This window comes from Quercus robur, chromosome 7 (assembly GCF_932294415.1).
Source record: "Quercus robur chromosome 7, dhQueRobu3.1, whole genome shotgun sequence".
NCBI lineage: Eukaryota > Viridiplantae > Streptophyta > Magnoliopsida > Fagales > Fagaceae > Quercus > Quercus robur.
The window spans coordinates 23491262-23510142 of NC_065540.1; the positions used below are offsets into that span (position 1 = coordinate 23491262).

General features: G+C 31.7%; 1 protein-coding gene across 19 annotated transcripts in view; it reads left to right on the forward strand.

Moving 5' to 3' along the window:
- The window catches only part of LOC126692830 (lipid phosphate phosphatase delta), a 57065-nt gene that overhangs the window by 18457 nt on the left and 19727 nt on the right, over nt 1–18881 (forward strand). Inside the window, exons 1-16 of one of the 19 annotated variants that reach the window (XM_050388606.1) lie at nt 3813–3974; nt 4096–4191; nt 4294–4368; nt 4478–4608; nt 5177–5280; nt 5369–5498; nt 11051–12161; nt 12338–12610; nt 12732–13067; nt 13482–13726; nt 13934–14549; nt 14653–14693; nt 14736–15529; nt 16349–16454; nt 17290–17483; nt 17620–17682. In XM_050388606.1, coding sequence (XP_050244563.1) covers nt 3813–3974; nt 4096–4191; nt 4294–4368; nt 4478–4608; nt 5177–5280; nt 5369–5498; nt 11051–12161; nt 12338–12610; nt 12732–13067; nt 13482–13726; nt 13934–14549; nt 14653–14693; nt 14736–14826 — 3411 coding nt within the window. In that variant the 3' untranslated portion in view covers nt 14827–15529; nt 16349–16454; nt 17290–17483; nt 17620–17682. Of the gene's footprint in view, nt 1–3742; nt 3975–4095; nt 4192–4293; nt 4369–4477; nt 4609–5176; nt 5281–5368; nt 5499–9432; nt 10342–11050; nt 12162–12337; nt 12611–12731; nt 13068–13274; nt 13320–13481; nt 13734–13895; nt 14550–14652; nt 15530–16348; nt 16455–17289; nt 17484–17619; nt 17683–18881 lie in introns of those variants that run through there. The other 18 variants (XM_050388613.1, XM_050388602.1, XM_050388600.1 and 15 more) reach the window with 18 other exon arrangements.

Sequence of the window (18881 nt, forward strand, 5' to 3'; positions counted from 1 at the left end):
AGCCAATCTCAACTAACTGCTAGCTTTGATAGCTCAGAAGTTCAGCAACTCAATCTCTTAGCCACTGTGTTTTTCACCCAACTAAACCAACTAACTCGCCCTAATTAGCTCCTATGAGATGTTGGCAAGTCACTTCATGGGAGAAGACATATGTAAGTGATCATTGAAGGAGAAATGCTATACTGGAAACCGCAAGCTCTTAGCTATTACTAGCCAACCCATGAAGCAAGAAATGTAGCAAGCGCAATCTAATATGCCTAAACTCAAAGCAAACAAAGAAGAAACCAAGGAATATGAATCTCAAAAGCATAAGCCTACAAAGGAACCATGATTGCGATATTTGCAAAAGCTCACAATGGGGCTACACTCCTCAAAGGAGCCATGATCATGAATCCTTAGTAAAAAATATACTTTAATAAATTGATTAGTGTCACACCAATAATATAACAATTAAAATTTTGAATTATTTTTTATTTTGTATTTAAAAATTAGTGCATCATTTTATAAGATATGTGTTTTTTAAAATAAACCGTATAGTATTATTTATTTTAAAAAAATTCTAGGTGATATTATAAGGGCATGACATAAAAACCCAATCCCCTTAAGTCCCACACCAAAAAAAAAAAAAAAATGAAAAACAAAAGTCAAATAATAGTCCCACACAAAACAATGAAAACAAAGGGAAAATAATGGGCCTACTCTCACTCTTATTTCTCTTGTTCTCTATCCTTTCTTTAGTATCTATAATTTTTTTTTAATAATTCAATAGTTGAAGAGGAGGGAAGAGAAGAGAAGAGAAAAGAGTGAGGAAAGGGAAAGGAAAAGATTTCCCATGTGTGTATGGATATTAAGGAAAAAAGAAAGAAGAGAAGAAATTTAAAAATAATAATAATAATAATAATACTCATAACAAATTATTTTACTATATTTTATCCATTTAAATTTGTAATTTAATAATTACTTATGAGAATATAAAAGTAATTTCACAAAAAAGAAAAACTTTCCAAGCATATATGTATTTTTTTATGGATTTGGAGGGGAAAAAATTAAAAATTGATGGGGCCCATAGAAGGCCTCTCCAAATTTCCTTTCTCTTTTTTCTTTTCTTTTCATTTTTTAATTATTATTCTAATCAAATAATGGAAATTTTGTCCCTTTCTTTCCACTTCCCTCCAATCAAACAAAGCCCTAAACATTTCTTTTATAAATAATTATAAAATGTCGATTGAATTATAATACTTTGCATGGCATATCTATAACTTTATTAACCCATCATAAAAGAAGTGCATGAATTTGACAACCCGAAGTTTTTTATTTGGTTCATGACCTTGGCAACTAAGAGTAATTCTATGACCACACTTTTTTTTTACCATAATTCTGATTGCGAGTGATTAATCATTACTTACACATAGACTAATTATTTTTACTTCACCAATCACACTCTGCCACATTACAATTGTAGCAAAAAGATTGTGAAAATTTTTATAGTCCTAGACTTTTTCAACAACTAAATGAAAACATCACAGTTTTAGTGGGGCCATCAAATACCCTATTTGGAATTCAAAACTATTAATAATTTTTAAAAACTATGAATAATTAGGTTATGTTTTATTAAACATCATGAGTGGACAAAAATTGATAATATATACAACTTACACAAAAGTCTTCGAGGACCAATCTAGAAACACTTATGACTCTGATCATATGTGACTGTAAAAGGGATGTCCACTTGATTCGGATACATTTTTTAGACCTGATACCTCTACTTGAATTATTTTATTTTATTTTTAAAAAACACATATTTTGTCATGGGGGTTTGTACATAAGCAGACATGCTAGCAATAATTTGTTATTCACTCTTATTTTAGATATGTAAAAAGTGGAGGGGAAAGTGGGTTCCAACAAATGAGACCACAAAAAAATATTATTGTTGTTGATTTATCACTTGAATTTCAATTTATTATTTGCTATTAAGTCGAATTATTAAAGAATTTAGATTTTTTTATATAATTGAGAATTTAAGATGCAACTGCTTTCTTTCTTCTTCTTTTCCTTTTAATCACAACAGGTTTTTTTTTTTTTTTTAGTGCAACAACAACATTTGTTTAAATATTACAAAATAATAATATTTATAAATAGCTAAATACAAATTTTATTACAAAAGTTTTATAAATGAATGTGATAAGAATGTGATTCATGCCACTTAAAAATACAAAAAAAAAAAAAATTAATTGAATTTTGAGATTTTTGGTAATAAGTTAGGTATAAAAATTTATTATCTCCTCAACATCATGAATAATTTTGCAGGTAAATTATGCTATATCCCCATAAACTATACCCCGTTTACACTTACTTTTTGAACAACAAGAATGCACAATCACTCCCCTAAATTAATGCATGTGCAACACTTTGCACCCTACTATCCTTTTTTTTTTTTTTTTTTTTTTTTTGGGTATAGGAAGCTCATCAACTTTATTCATTAACTAAAATAAAAGATACATCATAAGATAACGCATGTGTTAAAGAACATGGTTCCTTTTCAATCCACATAACAGAATTGTCTATATTAGACAAGTGTTTTGTTAACAAGTGTGTCGGGAGTTGCCTTGATGACCCACATGTGAAATTGCAACATACCGTAATAAGTGTAGGAAACTATAAGAATGCCATAATAGATTAGACTATTTTGCACTCTACTGTCTATTTGGCGATTAAGTTAGACAAAAAAAGTCGTGTAAGTCACATAATTTGTATGTGACTTTGTCCATTCAATTTAACTGCCAAATAGTCAGTAGGGATGTAAAGTGTTACATGAATATTGGCTTAGGGGGTTAATCATGTCTTCTTATAGTTAAGTGGTAAGTGTAAAAAAGATTATAGCTTAGGGGATAAAGTGCAATCTAATTTTTCACAAACATATGAATTTTTTTTAGGCAAAAATGCAAAGTGCACCCTCTATATTTAACCATAAATCATTCAAATCTTCTAACTTTGCTTGCATTCAATTGATTCATTTAAAATTCAAGTTTATTCAATTAAGACCCCTCCATCAACTTACCGTTAATTTTTTTTTTTTAATCTGGAATACATTTTTCAATAATTATTTGAATTTTTTTTATTTTAATAAATTTAAAGAAAAAAAAAAATTTGAACACTTAACCATAACATTTAACAAAATATGATAGAGCGACTTTAACTGAGTAAACTTGAAACTTTAAAAAATTCAATTGAACATAGTAAAGTTAAATAACTCAAATAAATTTTGGTCAAACTTTTTTTTATATGAAAATTTTTTGTCAAATTTAAATGATGTAATTTGTATTTTTACATTTTTATTTTTTTTTCCCCTAAATACGAAATAACTACCGTCACATGTTAGCGTCCACTTTGCCATTGCTTTTTCATTTTGTTATTATAAATTTTTGCTTTTTTCTGATAAAAAAAAAATTTTTGCTTTTTTTGTTTTTTTGGTAACGTAGAATGTTCTTCTCCGCTTAGCTTGCACTGTGACACCGTCTGCGCCAACCAGAAGCGAACGAAGCCAAAAGTTCCAAGTTCCAACCTACCAAAAATCATCACCCCTGAAAAAAAAAAAAAAAAAAAAAGAGAGACTATTTTGAATTTTTTTTTTGGTTAAAACTATTTTGAATTTTCAGCAATAAATAACACAATAATAATAAAATATAAAACCGAGGACCTTAGTCTTAGTCTAAGCCAGCCAGTTGTTTCCTTTTCTATTTTTATATTTCCTTTGTTTTCTGCGTCTCTTCTATTCTTCGATTTCGATTCCTCTTCTAAAGAGAGAGAGAGAAATGGAAAGCATAGCTGTGTGGCAGGGGGCAACTCTAGGTGGAATTGTGGCATGGATTTTAATATCTTCATACCTCAACGTCACCCGCAAGCTTCGATCTTTCGTGCAACCTTGGGTGGCTCACCATGTCATCGCTGGGACTCCTCTCATCTTCCAGATCCAGGTTTCATTCAACTTTCGAAACTACAAACGAAAACCCAGATCATCATTCTTGTTCAATTGTCTGTATATATATGTTTTTTTGCTTTTCATTGGAGTTAACTTTTTTTTTTTTTTTTTTTCAGAAATACCAGCATTGGTTTTTTGATGCTTTGTTCTCTGGGTTGTCCTGTGTTGTTTCTGTGCCCTTTTACACTGCCTTTCTCCCTTTGCTATTCTGGGTATGTTCTGTCTCTCTATAATGTGGATAATGGGCTTTAGAGCTATTGTATTTATCAGCATTTTAAAGATTCAAACTGATTGGCTTTCGGGTAATATTGTAGAGTGGCCATGGCAGATTGGCTAGGCAAATGACCCTTTTGATGGCCTTTTGTGATTATTTAGGAAACACTATAAAGGTATCTACTTTTTCTCTTGGTGTTTTATTCCAAGCTTCTCATATTTTTCTACTGGTTTGGTGCTTTGTTAGTAATTAAGGTATGTATCTGTGTTGTTTGTGTTTGACAGGATATGGTATCAGCTCCCAGACCCAGTTCACCACCTGTTAGGAGAATAACTGCTACAAAAGATGAGGAAGATAATGCATTGGAATATGGATTGCCCTCTTCTCACACTCTTAACACAGTTTGCTTATCTGGGTACATCTTTGCTCCTCATTTCCCATTTCTTATCCGAAATATTCAAGGTGTAGCCATTTAGGAAAATTTAGCGGGTGTTCGAGTAGGTTCTCTTTTTAGAGGAGATTTGGAGCATAGCCTTGACAATATACGTTGAGGTGAAATGGTTACAAAATTTATTCAAGCTAATTATGGTGGCCTCACTCGCTAATGAGGCATGAAATATTACTAAAGATATTTCCAGAGGCTTAAAAATCATGCGTCATGAGTTAAGTCCAATGGTGTTCACACATCATTTTAAAACTTTCGCTTTTCTAGACTAATCTTCGTATTAGCAGTGAATTAACATCAATCAATTAATAAAGTAAATAGGATTTTTTCTTGTTTTTATTATATTGTTACCTGTTAACCATTATAGGTCTTCAACATCAGTTATAATAATCCCCAAAGCATGCATGCATTTATTTACAACAGTTGGATTCTTGATTTGTAATTGGACAAGTGGAGAGCTTTTCTTTTTGCCTTTGTATTTTAGAACCTTGTCTTTGTATACTAACTGTAGAGTCCTCCTTGAACTGGGGGTTTTCAGGTACCTTTTGCACTATGTCTTGTCTTATATTCAATATGAAGATGTCTCCATGAAATTTGTTGGGCTTGCCCTTGTTTGCTTGTTTGTGAGCCTCATTGGTTTTGGTAAGTTTACTTTTCTTTTAGAAGTTGTTGGAAGCCTTTGTAGTGTATCGTTGCTTATCCTTAAACTGTAATTTGATTTAAATGCTAGGAAGAATTTACCTTGGAATGCACAGTTTGATCGATATCATAGGTGGTCTTGGCATTGGATTGGTGATCCTTGCATTTTGGCTTACAGTTCATAAACATGTCAGACAATTTTATTGTTTCAGGACAAAATGGTAAGCATACTTTTTTTGGTATTTTTTTTTATGAGGATAGTATATTTTTATTGATACTTGATAGTTTACAAATTTTGGATAGTTGAAAAGCAAAAGGACCTAGGATTTGAAAAACTTCATTGAGGTAAGAACTAGCTAAACAGCCTTAGGATAGGTTTCAAGGTGATGTAAATTCCTACAACGACCCAGCAGTTTTGAAAGTTCCAAGCATGGAAAAGGGAGGTATGCCACCACGTGCTCTGTCATATGTCAGAAAAAGGAGCTATGAAACTATCAATACTATGACCAGGACCAGAATTTAGCCTGATAGGGGACAATGCTTCGAATGTGGCATCTTAGATAGTGTGGCACCAAGTCTATAGAAGTTCCCGTATAGGATTTTTTCTTCCTCATCAAATAGTAATGAGACATGGATTGAGAAACAGGGGACACATGGAGACCTCATAGTTACAAAACTAGAATTAGATTTGTGGTGCTCAAAATTTGTGTTATCAAAATTGCTATCCCACAATTGGTTCTGATAAATCAGAACGTTGAAACATATGTCTGGGAAGTTCTGTTGGAAAACTAGATATTTTGTTTCATAGAAGCTAACTTCATGAAGATTTCAGAATTAAAACAATATATTGACTTTGAAATTTAAAACTTAGGCAACTTTCCGGTTTGTCTCCCTTTTTCTCACAATTAATTCCAAATTTCCGGTTCGATTTCATCTCTCAAAATTAAGCCCTTCAAAATTATTAAACCTTGTAAACCTCATGTGGTGTTGCATACTTGCGTGGGATCTCAATCCAGTTGGGTAAATGAAAGTTGGTGGGTTTACGTGGATAACATTGCATCTGCATCTATACCTTAGCCTTTTTTTCTTTTCTTTTTTTAATAATTAGATGTTCGTTTTTTAATGTCTATTCTACCGGGTAATGTAAAACATGGTTCTTCCCCCCACCCCCCCGTTTTTTAAAAATTTTTTTCATCATCTTCCTATTTATTAGCTTCATCTCAAAAACTAGGTGATGAGCAGCCTCTAAGTTATCTCTAGAAGATCTTTAAACTTATAAAATGCCAAGAAAAAGAATAATTACGGGAAATTTTCAAATATATTTACAACAAATTTTGTGCACTTTTTTTTTTTTTTTTTTTTTTTTTTTTTTTTTTAACGTCAAAGAAGAAAATTTTCACTGTTATGAGAACAATATTCATATATAATTTTTTTTTATCTTGGGATATTGTAATGTGGAACATTATTCATGACAAGGTCAAAATTTTCTCTGAATTTGAGCATTGGTTGTAAGGAGTGTAGCGTAGAAAATCTTAATAGTTTTGTATTGTCACATTGAAACCTCTAAGAATACTGCAATTTAAAAAGCAATTACAATCATTTGACTAGTATTACCATTGTAAATTTAAATATGTAATTTCATATAATAATATGTTATTTATGTGGGCTCATTTTTTTAAAACTATTTTCTTCTACACTTTTCTTTTCTTTCATGGTAACCAAATTAAAGAATTACTACCTTCCTTTTTATTTCTCTTTTCTTCCTTTCTCCTCCTACTTTGAAAAATAAAAATATTTTAAGAAAAAATAATAATAGTGGTAGGTTTCAATTAGTCCAAATTCTTTTTTAAGTGGTAACCCATTATTGTCTTGGCTATTAGTTTTTCTTAAGAATTTTTTTATCTTGAAATTTTGGTTTGTTTACATATTCTCACGACTATATTAGAGTATTCACAATAGATGTTCTATAAAAAAAAAAGTTATTTTGACACATCAAAAGTTTATTTTATTATTTTATCACATCATTTTACAACATCTCATTTATCAGATGTATTATCATTCACATTAAAATAATATTTATTACACATTAAAATAATATATTAACTTCTCTCATCAAACAACAAAAAAGAGAGGGAAAAAAGAGAGTAAAAAAAAAGGAAGAGATAAAAATGAATAAAAAACTTTTTTTTTTTTTTTAGTATGGTTGTCCATACTGTTCCATTAACAAAAATTATAAGATTTAAAACATTTCATAAAAGGATTTTTCGATATTTAATGTGTCAAATGTACTAAATCTTTGACATTTAACACATTTGTAAGGTCTGGTGTAAATGCTCAGTATACGTAACGTTATCTTGTGAAGAGTTGAGTAGGGAAAAAGAAAACTTTATTTTTTTTTTTTTCAGTTTCCATTAAAACCAATGCCACCCATCCAATCATGAACCTTGGTGCGCGTTTCGGCGTTTTCAGAAAAGGAGGGAAAGTTTAATGGGCAATCGATTCCCACTTTCTTGTCTTTATGGGAAAATCGAAAACGCGTGGGGCAGCCCCGTTGGAGAATTTGCATCGCAGAAACTTCGTGGAAGCACTTTACTGACTTGACTGTACCATTGTTCGGTGCTACTTTTGATATATTTGATTAAATGCCTATTTCAGTATCAGACCATCTGTATCTAATTTTTTGTATTATTTGGCCAATTAACAATAATATTTATCTTTAATTTATTCACTTTTTAAATATATTTTTTAACCGATTTTTTAATTTTTTAAATATAATTTAAATATTATTTCTTTATTTATTATTATTTTTTTAATTTATATTTTTTCTTTCTCTATCTATTCTCAACGATTATATTTTTCAATAAAAAATGTTACATTTACAATATTTTCATAAAAATTATAACAAAGTCTTATATGAAAAATTGTCACTAATTCTAATTTAAACCAACAACTAAAATTATATTTTACTCATCAATATTAGCTAATAACAATATATTATCTAAAAATTATTGTGAAAATACTATAATAGTATTTCTAAATTATCATTTCTTATATTATTTTTCCTTTCTTTCATTCATACATTTTTTTTTTCTCAAAAATTCTTTTATCTTGGAATTTTGATTTGTTATATTACGTATTCTTACGACTATATTAGAATACAAATAATACGAGTAATGTTATTTAGTGAAGAGTTGATTAGGGAAAAAGAAATTTTTTTTTTTTTTTTTTTTAGTTTCCTTTAAAACCAATGCCACCAACCGAATCATGAACCTTGGTGCTTGATATTTAATTATTTATCATCATTAACGCGTGGAAAATCGATTCCCACTTTTTTTTCTTTATGGAAAATCAAAAATGTGTGGGGATAGCCTCGTTGGAGAATTTGCATCGCAGAAACTTCGTGGAAAGATGGACGGACCTCTACTTTATTGATTAGAGTCTAGTTAATGTGTGTCTTTAGGGTACATTTTCTATTTTTAAAAATATTTTTTCAAAAATTAAAAAAATTATCATTATTATTTCAATTTTTAAATTTTTTTTTTCAAAAATAGAAATTAAAACACACATTAATAAAATCCTATTGACTATAACAAAGGTAAGTCATGACTCATGAGTGTTGTAGCACTTTATTGACTTGACTGCACAATTGGTCGGTGCTACTTTTGATATCTTAAATGCCTATTTCAGTATCAGAGCATCTCTGACATCTTATCTAAATTTTTTATTATTTGGACAGTTAATAATAATATTTTTTTTTTGAGCAAATTAGCAACAATATTTACCTTTAACTTGCTCACGTTTTCAAATTCACCTTTCAATAGTTTTTATATTCTTTTTTATTTCGTTTAAATATTATTATTTTATTTATTTTTTAAACTTTATTTTTCCTTCCTCTATTTATTTTAAACAATTATATTTTTAATAAAAATTGTTACATTCATAATATTTTTTGTAATACTTTCATAAAAATCATAACAAAATCTTATATAAAAAATTGTTATAAATTTTAATTTTAACCCATCATTAAAATTATATTTTTACCCACTAATATTAATTAATAACAATATATTTCTTAAAATTTATTATAAAAATATTATAATAATATTTCTAAATTGACATTTCTTATTCTTCATATTATTTCCCCTATCTTTCCATCATAAGTTTCCTCTTTTGTTTTTCTTTTTATTTTTTCTCCACCACACACGTATACCCATATATCTCCCTCCTCTCCTTTTTCTTCTTTACTTTCCACTTGAATCCATAACCTCCCTCTCTCTGTCTTTCTCCAGCTCTCTCGCCATCTTTTCCTCTGTGAGGACCAAACTCTCTCTTTTCCCAATCAAATTCCAAATTTCCAGTTCGATTCTATTCCAGCACACTTTCTTGAAAATCATCATCCTTTTAACCATTTCTCAATCACAGTCAAAACCTTTCAAATTTCCCGCATTCACTCATCTCTTATATATAATTCCCATTTCATTACATCTTAATTTGATATTTCTTTCCTCCTTCTACTCCTCTTTTTAGATCTTTTCCAGTCTTCAGTTAACAGATCATACTGATGGCTTCCCCAACTAAAGAAGAATTAACCTCCTCTTCTTCTTCCATGCTGCGATGGAGCTATGATATCTTCTTGAGTTTTCGAGGTGAAGACACACGTTATGGTTTTACAGGCTATTTATACGATGCTTTGTGTAGCTATGGCTTAAACACCTTCTTTGATACCAATCTTGAGAGGGGAGAAGAAATTTCAAAGGAACTTCTTAAAACCATTGAAATGTCAATGATTTCGATCGTTGTATTGTCTGAAAATTATGCATCTTCAAATTGGTGTTTGGATGAACTTGTCAAGATTCTTGAGTGCAGAAAAACTAGACGGATCCGAAAGGTTTATCCAATTTTCTACAAAGTGATTCCATCCGAAGTTAGAAAAAAGGAGGGAAAGTTTGGGAAAGCACTAGATAACCATGAGAAAAAATTCAAAGACGACATGGAGAAGGTTAAGAGATGGAGGGAAGCTTTAACTGAAGTAGCTAACTTGTCTGGACATGAATACAAGAATGGGTATGTATTTAACTAATACCTACTCTTGTGTGATTTTATGAGTTACAAATTTTTAATGGTTTTGGTATTCCCACTAAATGCCAAGTTATGAAAGTATTTTATATATATCCCTTTTTTTACTTACTTTGTAGTTAAGCTATAAAGGTCGATGATATTGATAGCAATGGAATAATTTTGACTCAGATAATGTTATCCATTAGTGAGACTCTATGTTCTTTTATTTGTTATAAACTTTTACTTGTTCTATTATGACTACTAAATGCCGAATTATGAAAGCATATTTTAAGGTAAAAATTTGAATATATTCTTTTTTCCCCTATTAAATGGTAGAAATAGAAGAATTTAATCGGATAATATTAATAATTAAAATTTTCTCTCATTTAATTCTTAGAAAATTTTTCCAAAATTTCGTAATCTCATATTATAAGTTTGTTTCCTCACTAAGGGAGTTTCCGTGCAATTTTTTGCTAAAAGCTCAACTCTAATTTTCTAACCAAAAAAATAATAATAATAATAATAATAATGAATGTGTTAAATGATAATTATCAATCAATCCTTTAAATTATATAACATTTACTTTAATTAAAAATATGTCAATTTTTTAATGCACAAAATTGGATATATTTAACTCAGTTGATCTACATATTTATATTTACTTTGACTACAACTCATTATTTGTTTTTAATGCTTTGTGATTTTGTTGTTGCAGTGAATATGAATATGAATTTATCAAAAGAATTATTGAAGAGATATCAAGTATTAAATCAATTCACATAAAATTACCTATTGCTAAATATCCAGTTGAAGTAGATTCTCAAGCAGAAGCCATAGAATCGCTTTTAGATGTGGAGTCCAATGGTGTTTTCATGGTAGGAATCTATGGTCTTGGGGGAGTGGGTAAGACTACAATCTCAAAAGCCGTTTATAATAGAATTAATGATTGTTTTGAAGGAAGCTGCTTTCTAGAAAATGTTAGAGAAAATTCAAAGACAGACGCTGGCATTATCCAATTACAAGAGAGACTGCTTTCTAAGATCTTACGAAGTAGAATTGTTAAGGTGAATAGTGTACTTGAAGGAATCACTATGATAAAAGAAAGGTTCTGCAATAAGAAAGTTCTTTTAATTCTTGATGATGTGGATCAATCAAAAGAGATAGAAAATTTGCTTGAATATTGTAACTGGCTTGCTTCAGGAAGCAGAGTCATCATAACAACAAGAGACATAAATGTTCTACCCAATGTTGGAAGAGATCCTCAAATAAGAACTTATGAGGTTCAAAAAATGAATCCACGTGATGCTCGTGTTCTTTTCAATATGCACGCCTTTGGAAGCAATAATCCTAAGCAAGGATATTCAAATCTTGTAGAGCAAATTATGTCTTATGCTGATGGCCTTCCATTAGCTCTGGTAATAATGGGTTCTGATTTGTATGGCAAAAGTATAGATCACTGGACATGTGCAGTCGAAAAGTATAAGAAGATTCCACATGGAGAAATTACTAATAAACTCAAGATTAGTTATGATGGATTGGAAAAAAGAGAAAGGGATATTTTTCTTGATATTGCATGTTTTTTTAAGGGATTTAAAATGGACGAAGTTGTGAATGTATTAGATGCTTGCAAATTCTCTTCAAGTTTGGGTATTAGTAAACTTATTGAAAAGTGTCTCATAACTGTTGACATATGGGGCATATTGTGGATGCATGACTTGCTACAACAAATGGGTAGAGAAATCGTTGAACAAGAATCTAATGAACTTGAAAATCGTAGTAGGATATGGTGTTATGAGGATGCTTATAAATTGCTGATTGAAAACATGGTATAAATTTTTTTGCTCCACCTTTTTTTTCCCAAATACTTTTCATTGATTGTTTTTCCCTGTTCAATATCGCAGAAAATATAATTTTATCATATATGTTTCATTTAAAGTTTTAAAATTGTTATACTTTTGTCAAATTCTATTATGAAGTGCAACTAATTCTTTGTCCTATCTAGGGGTCGAATAAAATTCGAGGCATAATGTGGTACTCACCTAAACCAAGATTGGTGAAATTGCAAGTTGATGCTTTCAAAAATATGAGAAATCTCAAATTTCTCTTAGTTGAGAATGTACGAATTTCTAAAGGGCTTAAATATCTCCCCAACGAGTTAAGATTGCTTCAGTGGTCAGAATATGATTTTCCCTTGCCATTAAAATTTTACCCTCACAGTCTTGTTGTGTTGAATATGCCAAATAGTCGGATTAGATTGGAGAAACTATTAAAACAGGTATGAGTATTAGTATATATGATTTTTTATTTTTTATTTTTTTTGAAATGATGAATTTTGATTTCTTTAAATGTTATTTTAAAAATTTGTGGAAATAATTTTTTTTTTTTTTTAACCGTAGGGTCGCGCATTTGAAGCATTGAAAAATGTCAATCTCGATGGGTGTAAATTCATTACAAAATTACCTTCCTTATTATGCGCCCCAAACTTAAAGAATTTGGACATGTGTTACTGTGTAAATTTAATAGAGGTTCATGAGTCATTTGGATATCTTGATAAGCTTGCAAGTTGGGACCTCACACACTGCCGAAACCTTAAGATTCTTCCAAGCCTCCTCGTGCTAAGATCCCTTAAATATTTTAATCTATGTTACTGCAGAAGGCTTGAGAAGTTTCCTGCTATTTGTGCCCCAAACTTAGAGTCATTGGACATTCCTCTTTGTAAAAACTTAATAGAGGTTCATGAGTCAGTTGGAGATCTTGACAAGCTTAAAAGGTGGTACCTCGAAAGCTGCATAAAACTTGAGATTCTTCCAAGCCGCCTCCAGCTGAGATCCCTTGAATACCTGAATCTAAGAGACTGCGGAAGGCTCGAGAAGTTTCCTGCTATTTGTGCCCCAAACTTAGAGTCATTGGACATTTCTTATTGTAAAAACTTAATAGAGGTTCATGAGTCAGTTGGAGATCTTGACAAGCTTAAATGGTGGAACCTCGAAAGCTGCATAAAACTTGAGATTCTTCCAAGCCGCCTCCAGCTGAGATCCCTTCAAAGCTTGGACCTAAAAAACTGCGGAAGGCTCGAGAAGTTTCCTGCTATTTGTGCCCCAAACTTAGAGTCATTGGACATTTCTTATTGTAAAAACTTAATAGAGGTTCATGAGTCAGTTGGAGATCTTGATAAGCTTAAATGGTGGGACCTCGAAAGCTGCATAAAACTTGAGATTCTTCCAAGCCGCCTCCAGCTGAGATCCCTTGAATACCTGAATCTAAGAGACTGCGGAAGGCTCGAGAAGTTTCCTGCTATTTGTGCCCCAAACTTAGAGTCATTGGACATTTCTTATTGTAAAAACTTAATAGAGGTTCATGAGTCAGTTGGAGATCTTGATAAGCTTAAATGGTGGGACCTCCAAAGCTGCATAAAACTTGAGATTCTTCCAAGCCTCCTCGGGCTAAGATCCCTTCAATATTTTGATCTAAGGTACTGCGGAAGGCTTGAGAAGTTTCCTGCTATTTGTGCCCCAAACTTAGAGTTATTGGACATTTCTCTTTGTAAAAACTTAATAGAGGTTCATGAGTCAGTTGGAGATCTTGATAAGCTTAAAAGGTGGTACCTCGAAAGCTGCATAAAACTTGAGATTCTTCCAAGCCGCCTCCAGCTGAGATCCCTTCAAAGCTTGGATCTAAAAAACTGCGGAAGGCTTGAGAAGTTTCCTGATATTCACCCTGAAATGAAATATTTGCGGGGTTTATATTTGCGGGCTAATAGTGGTATTAGAGAATGGCCTTCATCGTTCACGCATCTCACCAAAGGGCTTCACCGTTTAGAGCTATCTAACAATGAAAACCTTTGGAATTTTCTGCATAGCCGCAATAAATTGCAACTGCTCGAGGAAATAGATATTCCCACTGCCAATTCCTTTGATGGCTTTTTGGGATATGGGTTTCTGAGCTTGACATATCTGCGGCTCAACTCTTGGGATGGAGATATAACGGAATTAGATTTTCAATACTTCCCCCTATTGAGAGAACTTCATATATATGATTCCAATATTATTAGTATTCCCCAAAGCATTAGCGGATTAGCTAGATTAGAAACTATTCACATACGAAATTGTAAGCGGCTTCGGGAAATTCCAACGCTTCCACAATCTGTAAGATGTGTGTCTGTAAGCAAATGCCCGTCGGTGGATCCACAATCAGTTAGCAGATTATTGATTCAGGTGAGGTCTCTCTCCCTCTCCCTTTATGTTTAGGTAATAAATAATCAAATTTTTTTTCTACTTTTCTAGACTTCAATTTCCTGTATTTGCTTAATGTAAACAGTTTGGAGGTGCAAGAAGCAACATATCAATGGATCCCTTTCATGACTCTGAATCTGACTCTGACTCTGACTCCGACTCCGACTCTGACTCTGAATCTGAATCTGAATATGAAATTTCGTACCATCTTACAGTACCAGTAACAGAGATTCCAAAGTACTTAAAATTCAACCATTAGACTTTTGGAAATTCCGTATCCTTCTGGGTTGGTAAAAAGTTTTCAAAATTAGCCATCTGTATTGCTTTTCGAACGGGGGAGGCACATATGTACCATAATTGTCATGTTAACATTTCCATCAATGGGTGTAAACAACTATATTCAGGTTTCTATAAAAATTGGACAGAAGAGGAACTGTGGTTATTGACTATACCCCTTGAGAAATTGAATAAACAAAAACTATCTGAACAGAATCACATTGAAGTTGAGGTTATACCAATAAATCATCTTGATTTGATAAAATGGTTGGGGGTCAATGTGGAATGCACCTGCTATCCTCAAAATTCAGATGTTGCTTGCTTGCTGCTTCCGTGTGCTATGAATGGTTGTGGGTCTTCCTCGATTCCAAATGACACTGAGCTCCCGCCTTTGCTACATGTTTCCTCCACTTCTTATGCTTCAGATTCAGATCACAGGGTTCTTAACAATGGAAGAAACTTATCAAAAAAAAAAAAAAAAACAATGGAAGAAATTACATACTTGCTGGAATAGGACTCCAAAAGCGAAGAAGAATTTGTCTCTGACGGCAAAGCCCAGCAGAGAGCGGAGCTGTAAACTTTGGAGATGGAGCTCTTCTCTTATTCAATCTCTTCTTCATTTTCCAAACAACACATAATTATGATGTTAGAAAATATCCTCGAAGACACAGTAGACCATTCTTTGGGTGCCTCTCTCTCTCTCTCTCCCTTTCTTAATTTCATGTTATTCGATTTGGCTTTTGTTGTTTCATGTCCATTTTTTGTTGCTTTGGTGAATGCAATGCTTAATATTGAAATGGACTGGAATCTATGATGGTTTTTATAATATGCATTTGCTATGTGTGCTGAATCTGTATATTGTTACTTTTTTACCAAAAACCGAAATACTTGAGTTCAACTTGAATGAAGATTCAAGATGATATTGAGGTTATATATATAAGTTGGGTGAGCTGTAAGTCAACTTGAAGGAATAGACTTAATAAGATCTCTTACTATTTTTCCAATCTTCTGTTTTGACGGATGAATGTGGGGTTATGGTATGTAGAGTATCACTGTATTACGAAGCAAAGAAAGCTATCCTGATTTCATTTGTTTTGTTATTATTATTATTATCATATTCATTCTTCTTCCTTTTTAACAACATTTGGTATGTAATTGTTTAATTTCCTTCAATGTTTGAATCCGTTTAAGGTGCAGTTGCATTTTTCCTTCTAATTAAAGAATAATAAATAATGCATTGAGCATGTTTTGAGTAGTACATAGTGAGATCAAATCATATTTAGAAGAAACTGCTAAACTTTGCAGTTCTGTTCATCTGGTGTAAATCAGATTGGGAGTAAATATGGACCAGATTTCGTGAAGTGAAGTGGTAGAACTTGACTTGGGATTCATATATTATTCCTAACACTCCCTTATTATTTTGTTGTCTTGCTTAGAGAACTAGACATTCCACATGAGATAGGCTATGAAAATGATGAAGGTGACATGTTATGCATCTTCTGCAGGATCTACCTTGCAAGTAGGAATCATCACTTGTTCATTGAGTTTGAGTATCCTTTCTCAAAGAGGCTTTAAGAGAAATTTAAGTCATGGTGTCTAATAAATTACCAGGTACATATCAGCATGCATGAAGTGGTTTTGTGGGATACAAATAAGTTGAAGGGTAAAAGCTTTATATGCATCATATGCAAACTTGCTTGGTCTATAATGTTTTATTATGTTTGGCTTCAAAGAAATGCTCATGTATTCAGTGGCAATGTCAAATCTAATGAGACTATCCTCCTTATGAGAAGAGTCAAAATTTTGCTATTGAATAGTCCCATGTTAATTGGAAATTTCTTTATTTTTTATGATAGCCATATTTGTGGGGTTCTATAATGCTTATCTATAGTTCTCCCTATGAATTTTTGTGTACTTCTTTTCTACATCGTCAAACCAAGTACAACAAAAGCGTGCATTTAAACCTGAATTTGCTTGCAGCCAAATCTTGATCTTCTAACTAAAAGTACTTTTTTTTTTAATTGATCTCATTGCTCCCATGCTTACTATTCTTTTCCATTTTCTATCTTTTCTAATGTGGTTTCACTGTTGAGAACTTTTAGATTTGGATAGAAAGCATAAGAAAATGTAACTTTTTTGGAAAATTTCCTGCAACAATTAAGAATCATATCCTTTACTAGTTAAAAGACGGACGTGAATGAGATTTCTATATTCTGTGCAATTATATATATTTTTTCAAGTTATATCGTTGTTTTTTAATGTATTCTGGATTTATGATATTATATTTAATATTAAGTAGATTAGGTGTTAAAGGTTCAACTTTTAGACATTAAAATGCTTTAGATCTATAAAGGCATGCTGGATCATGTAATGCTTATTGTGATAAAATCTTGAAAGGGCCCATTCGTCTAAATGATTATTTCTGCTGCTTCTTTTTTGGTTCAAGGGAGTTTCAAACCTCTGAGGCATCACTGTACAGAAGTTATTTTGCTGATCCCCTGCCTTACTAATCTCTTAACCAATTTTGCCTTCCATTTGATAGCATCTGATAGCTACAAAAATCCATATCTTTTTCCCTTTTTGTTTCCAAGGCCAACTTCTTCACTTAAGAAGGAGAAATGTTGCATTGTAAAGTGAAAAGTAAGCTCCTCTGCTATTGCATGAACTAAAATTTTATTATTCAGTCAATTAAGATTTAGAAAGTTAAATCCATTTCTAATAATTAATTGTTTCAAATCTTTATTTATTTGTATGTTTGACTATGAATGTGGAGCAGCTGTTACAATGGACTATACCTATGTTCAAGTCATCAAGATATCCCACTTCTACATCTTAAAAGGTGGGTAACTCATTTACGTTATCTTCAAGATGTCATCTTTGGAAGTGCTACTAGCTTTGAAGTACTAAGAGTAATTTCACATTTTGAATTCAAATACTGAGACAATAATTTGATTCTTTTAATCCAAAATGATATTTGGTCTGCTTGACAAATGCCAACCAATCTTGTTAAGATATTTTTCGATGTTCCATTATTTTGGACAAGATAAATGAAATTCTCGTAACTTATGAACCTTGCCTAATGAGCAAAAGAGAGAGATTTAAAACATAAGATAAGTGATATGCCTTGTAGGTGTTATTTATCTTAATTTTCTTTGCCAAAAAAATTGAGATAGGTGTTTGTTGAGATTTTGGTTTTTCTGGTGATATTTCATTATTTTTTACATAATAAATCCATGCTAGGTCTTACTGGAAAAGAACTGACATAACAGATTTCATCATAAGACTACTCAAGCAACTAATTGTTGGAAACTTAGGAGAGGTTGCCAATGGAAGATGATTTTCAGTTGAAAAGTATTGGGATTACTAAGTTTGTGAATAAGACTGAATGCATGGGATCTTTTCTCATAGAAGCTAAATGGCTAGTGGGAATTGGGAACTCTATTCCTATCATCTTTTCCCACACTCTTTGGCCTATTGGATCCATGGAAACAAAGTGGTGCTTGAAGCAATAAGTGTTAACGCTAGTAAAGTCCCGAGTCCCACCGTTTACCTATTTGCCATTAGGAGGGATGCAGCAAACACATGGGAAGTGGGCACCTATTAAATTTCAACAATTTTATAGTTTGTTAAAATTGACAAGCACTAATTAAGATTGAAGGGAGTAAAAGCAATTGAAATCAATTAAGAAGTGCTGCATTTCTTGTAGAGATGAAATTGGGACCTATTTTTTGGATTTTTTTTTTCTCAATAATTTTATTATACCTGTAATGTGCTCTACAATGCCACAGTTGTTTGTTTGGTGAGTGAAGCACTACTTTTATAAAAGAAAAGTGACGGGTGAGGTTGTCGATTTAAGATTAGTACATGTGCAATCACTATCTTTTTTAAATAAAAAATTATGTGTCACTTTCATTTGGTTGTATCTATCACCTATATAAGTGGGGTATATCTATTATAAGACCAAGTGCACATGTAAATTACTAATAAAGAAAATTATCTGCAGATCAGCAGATGTATTAGTTGAATTTCACCAAATAG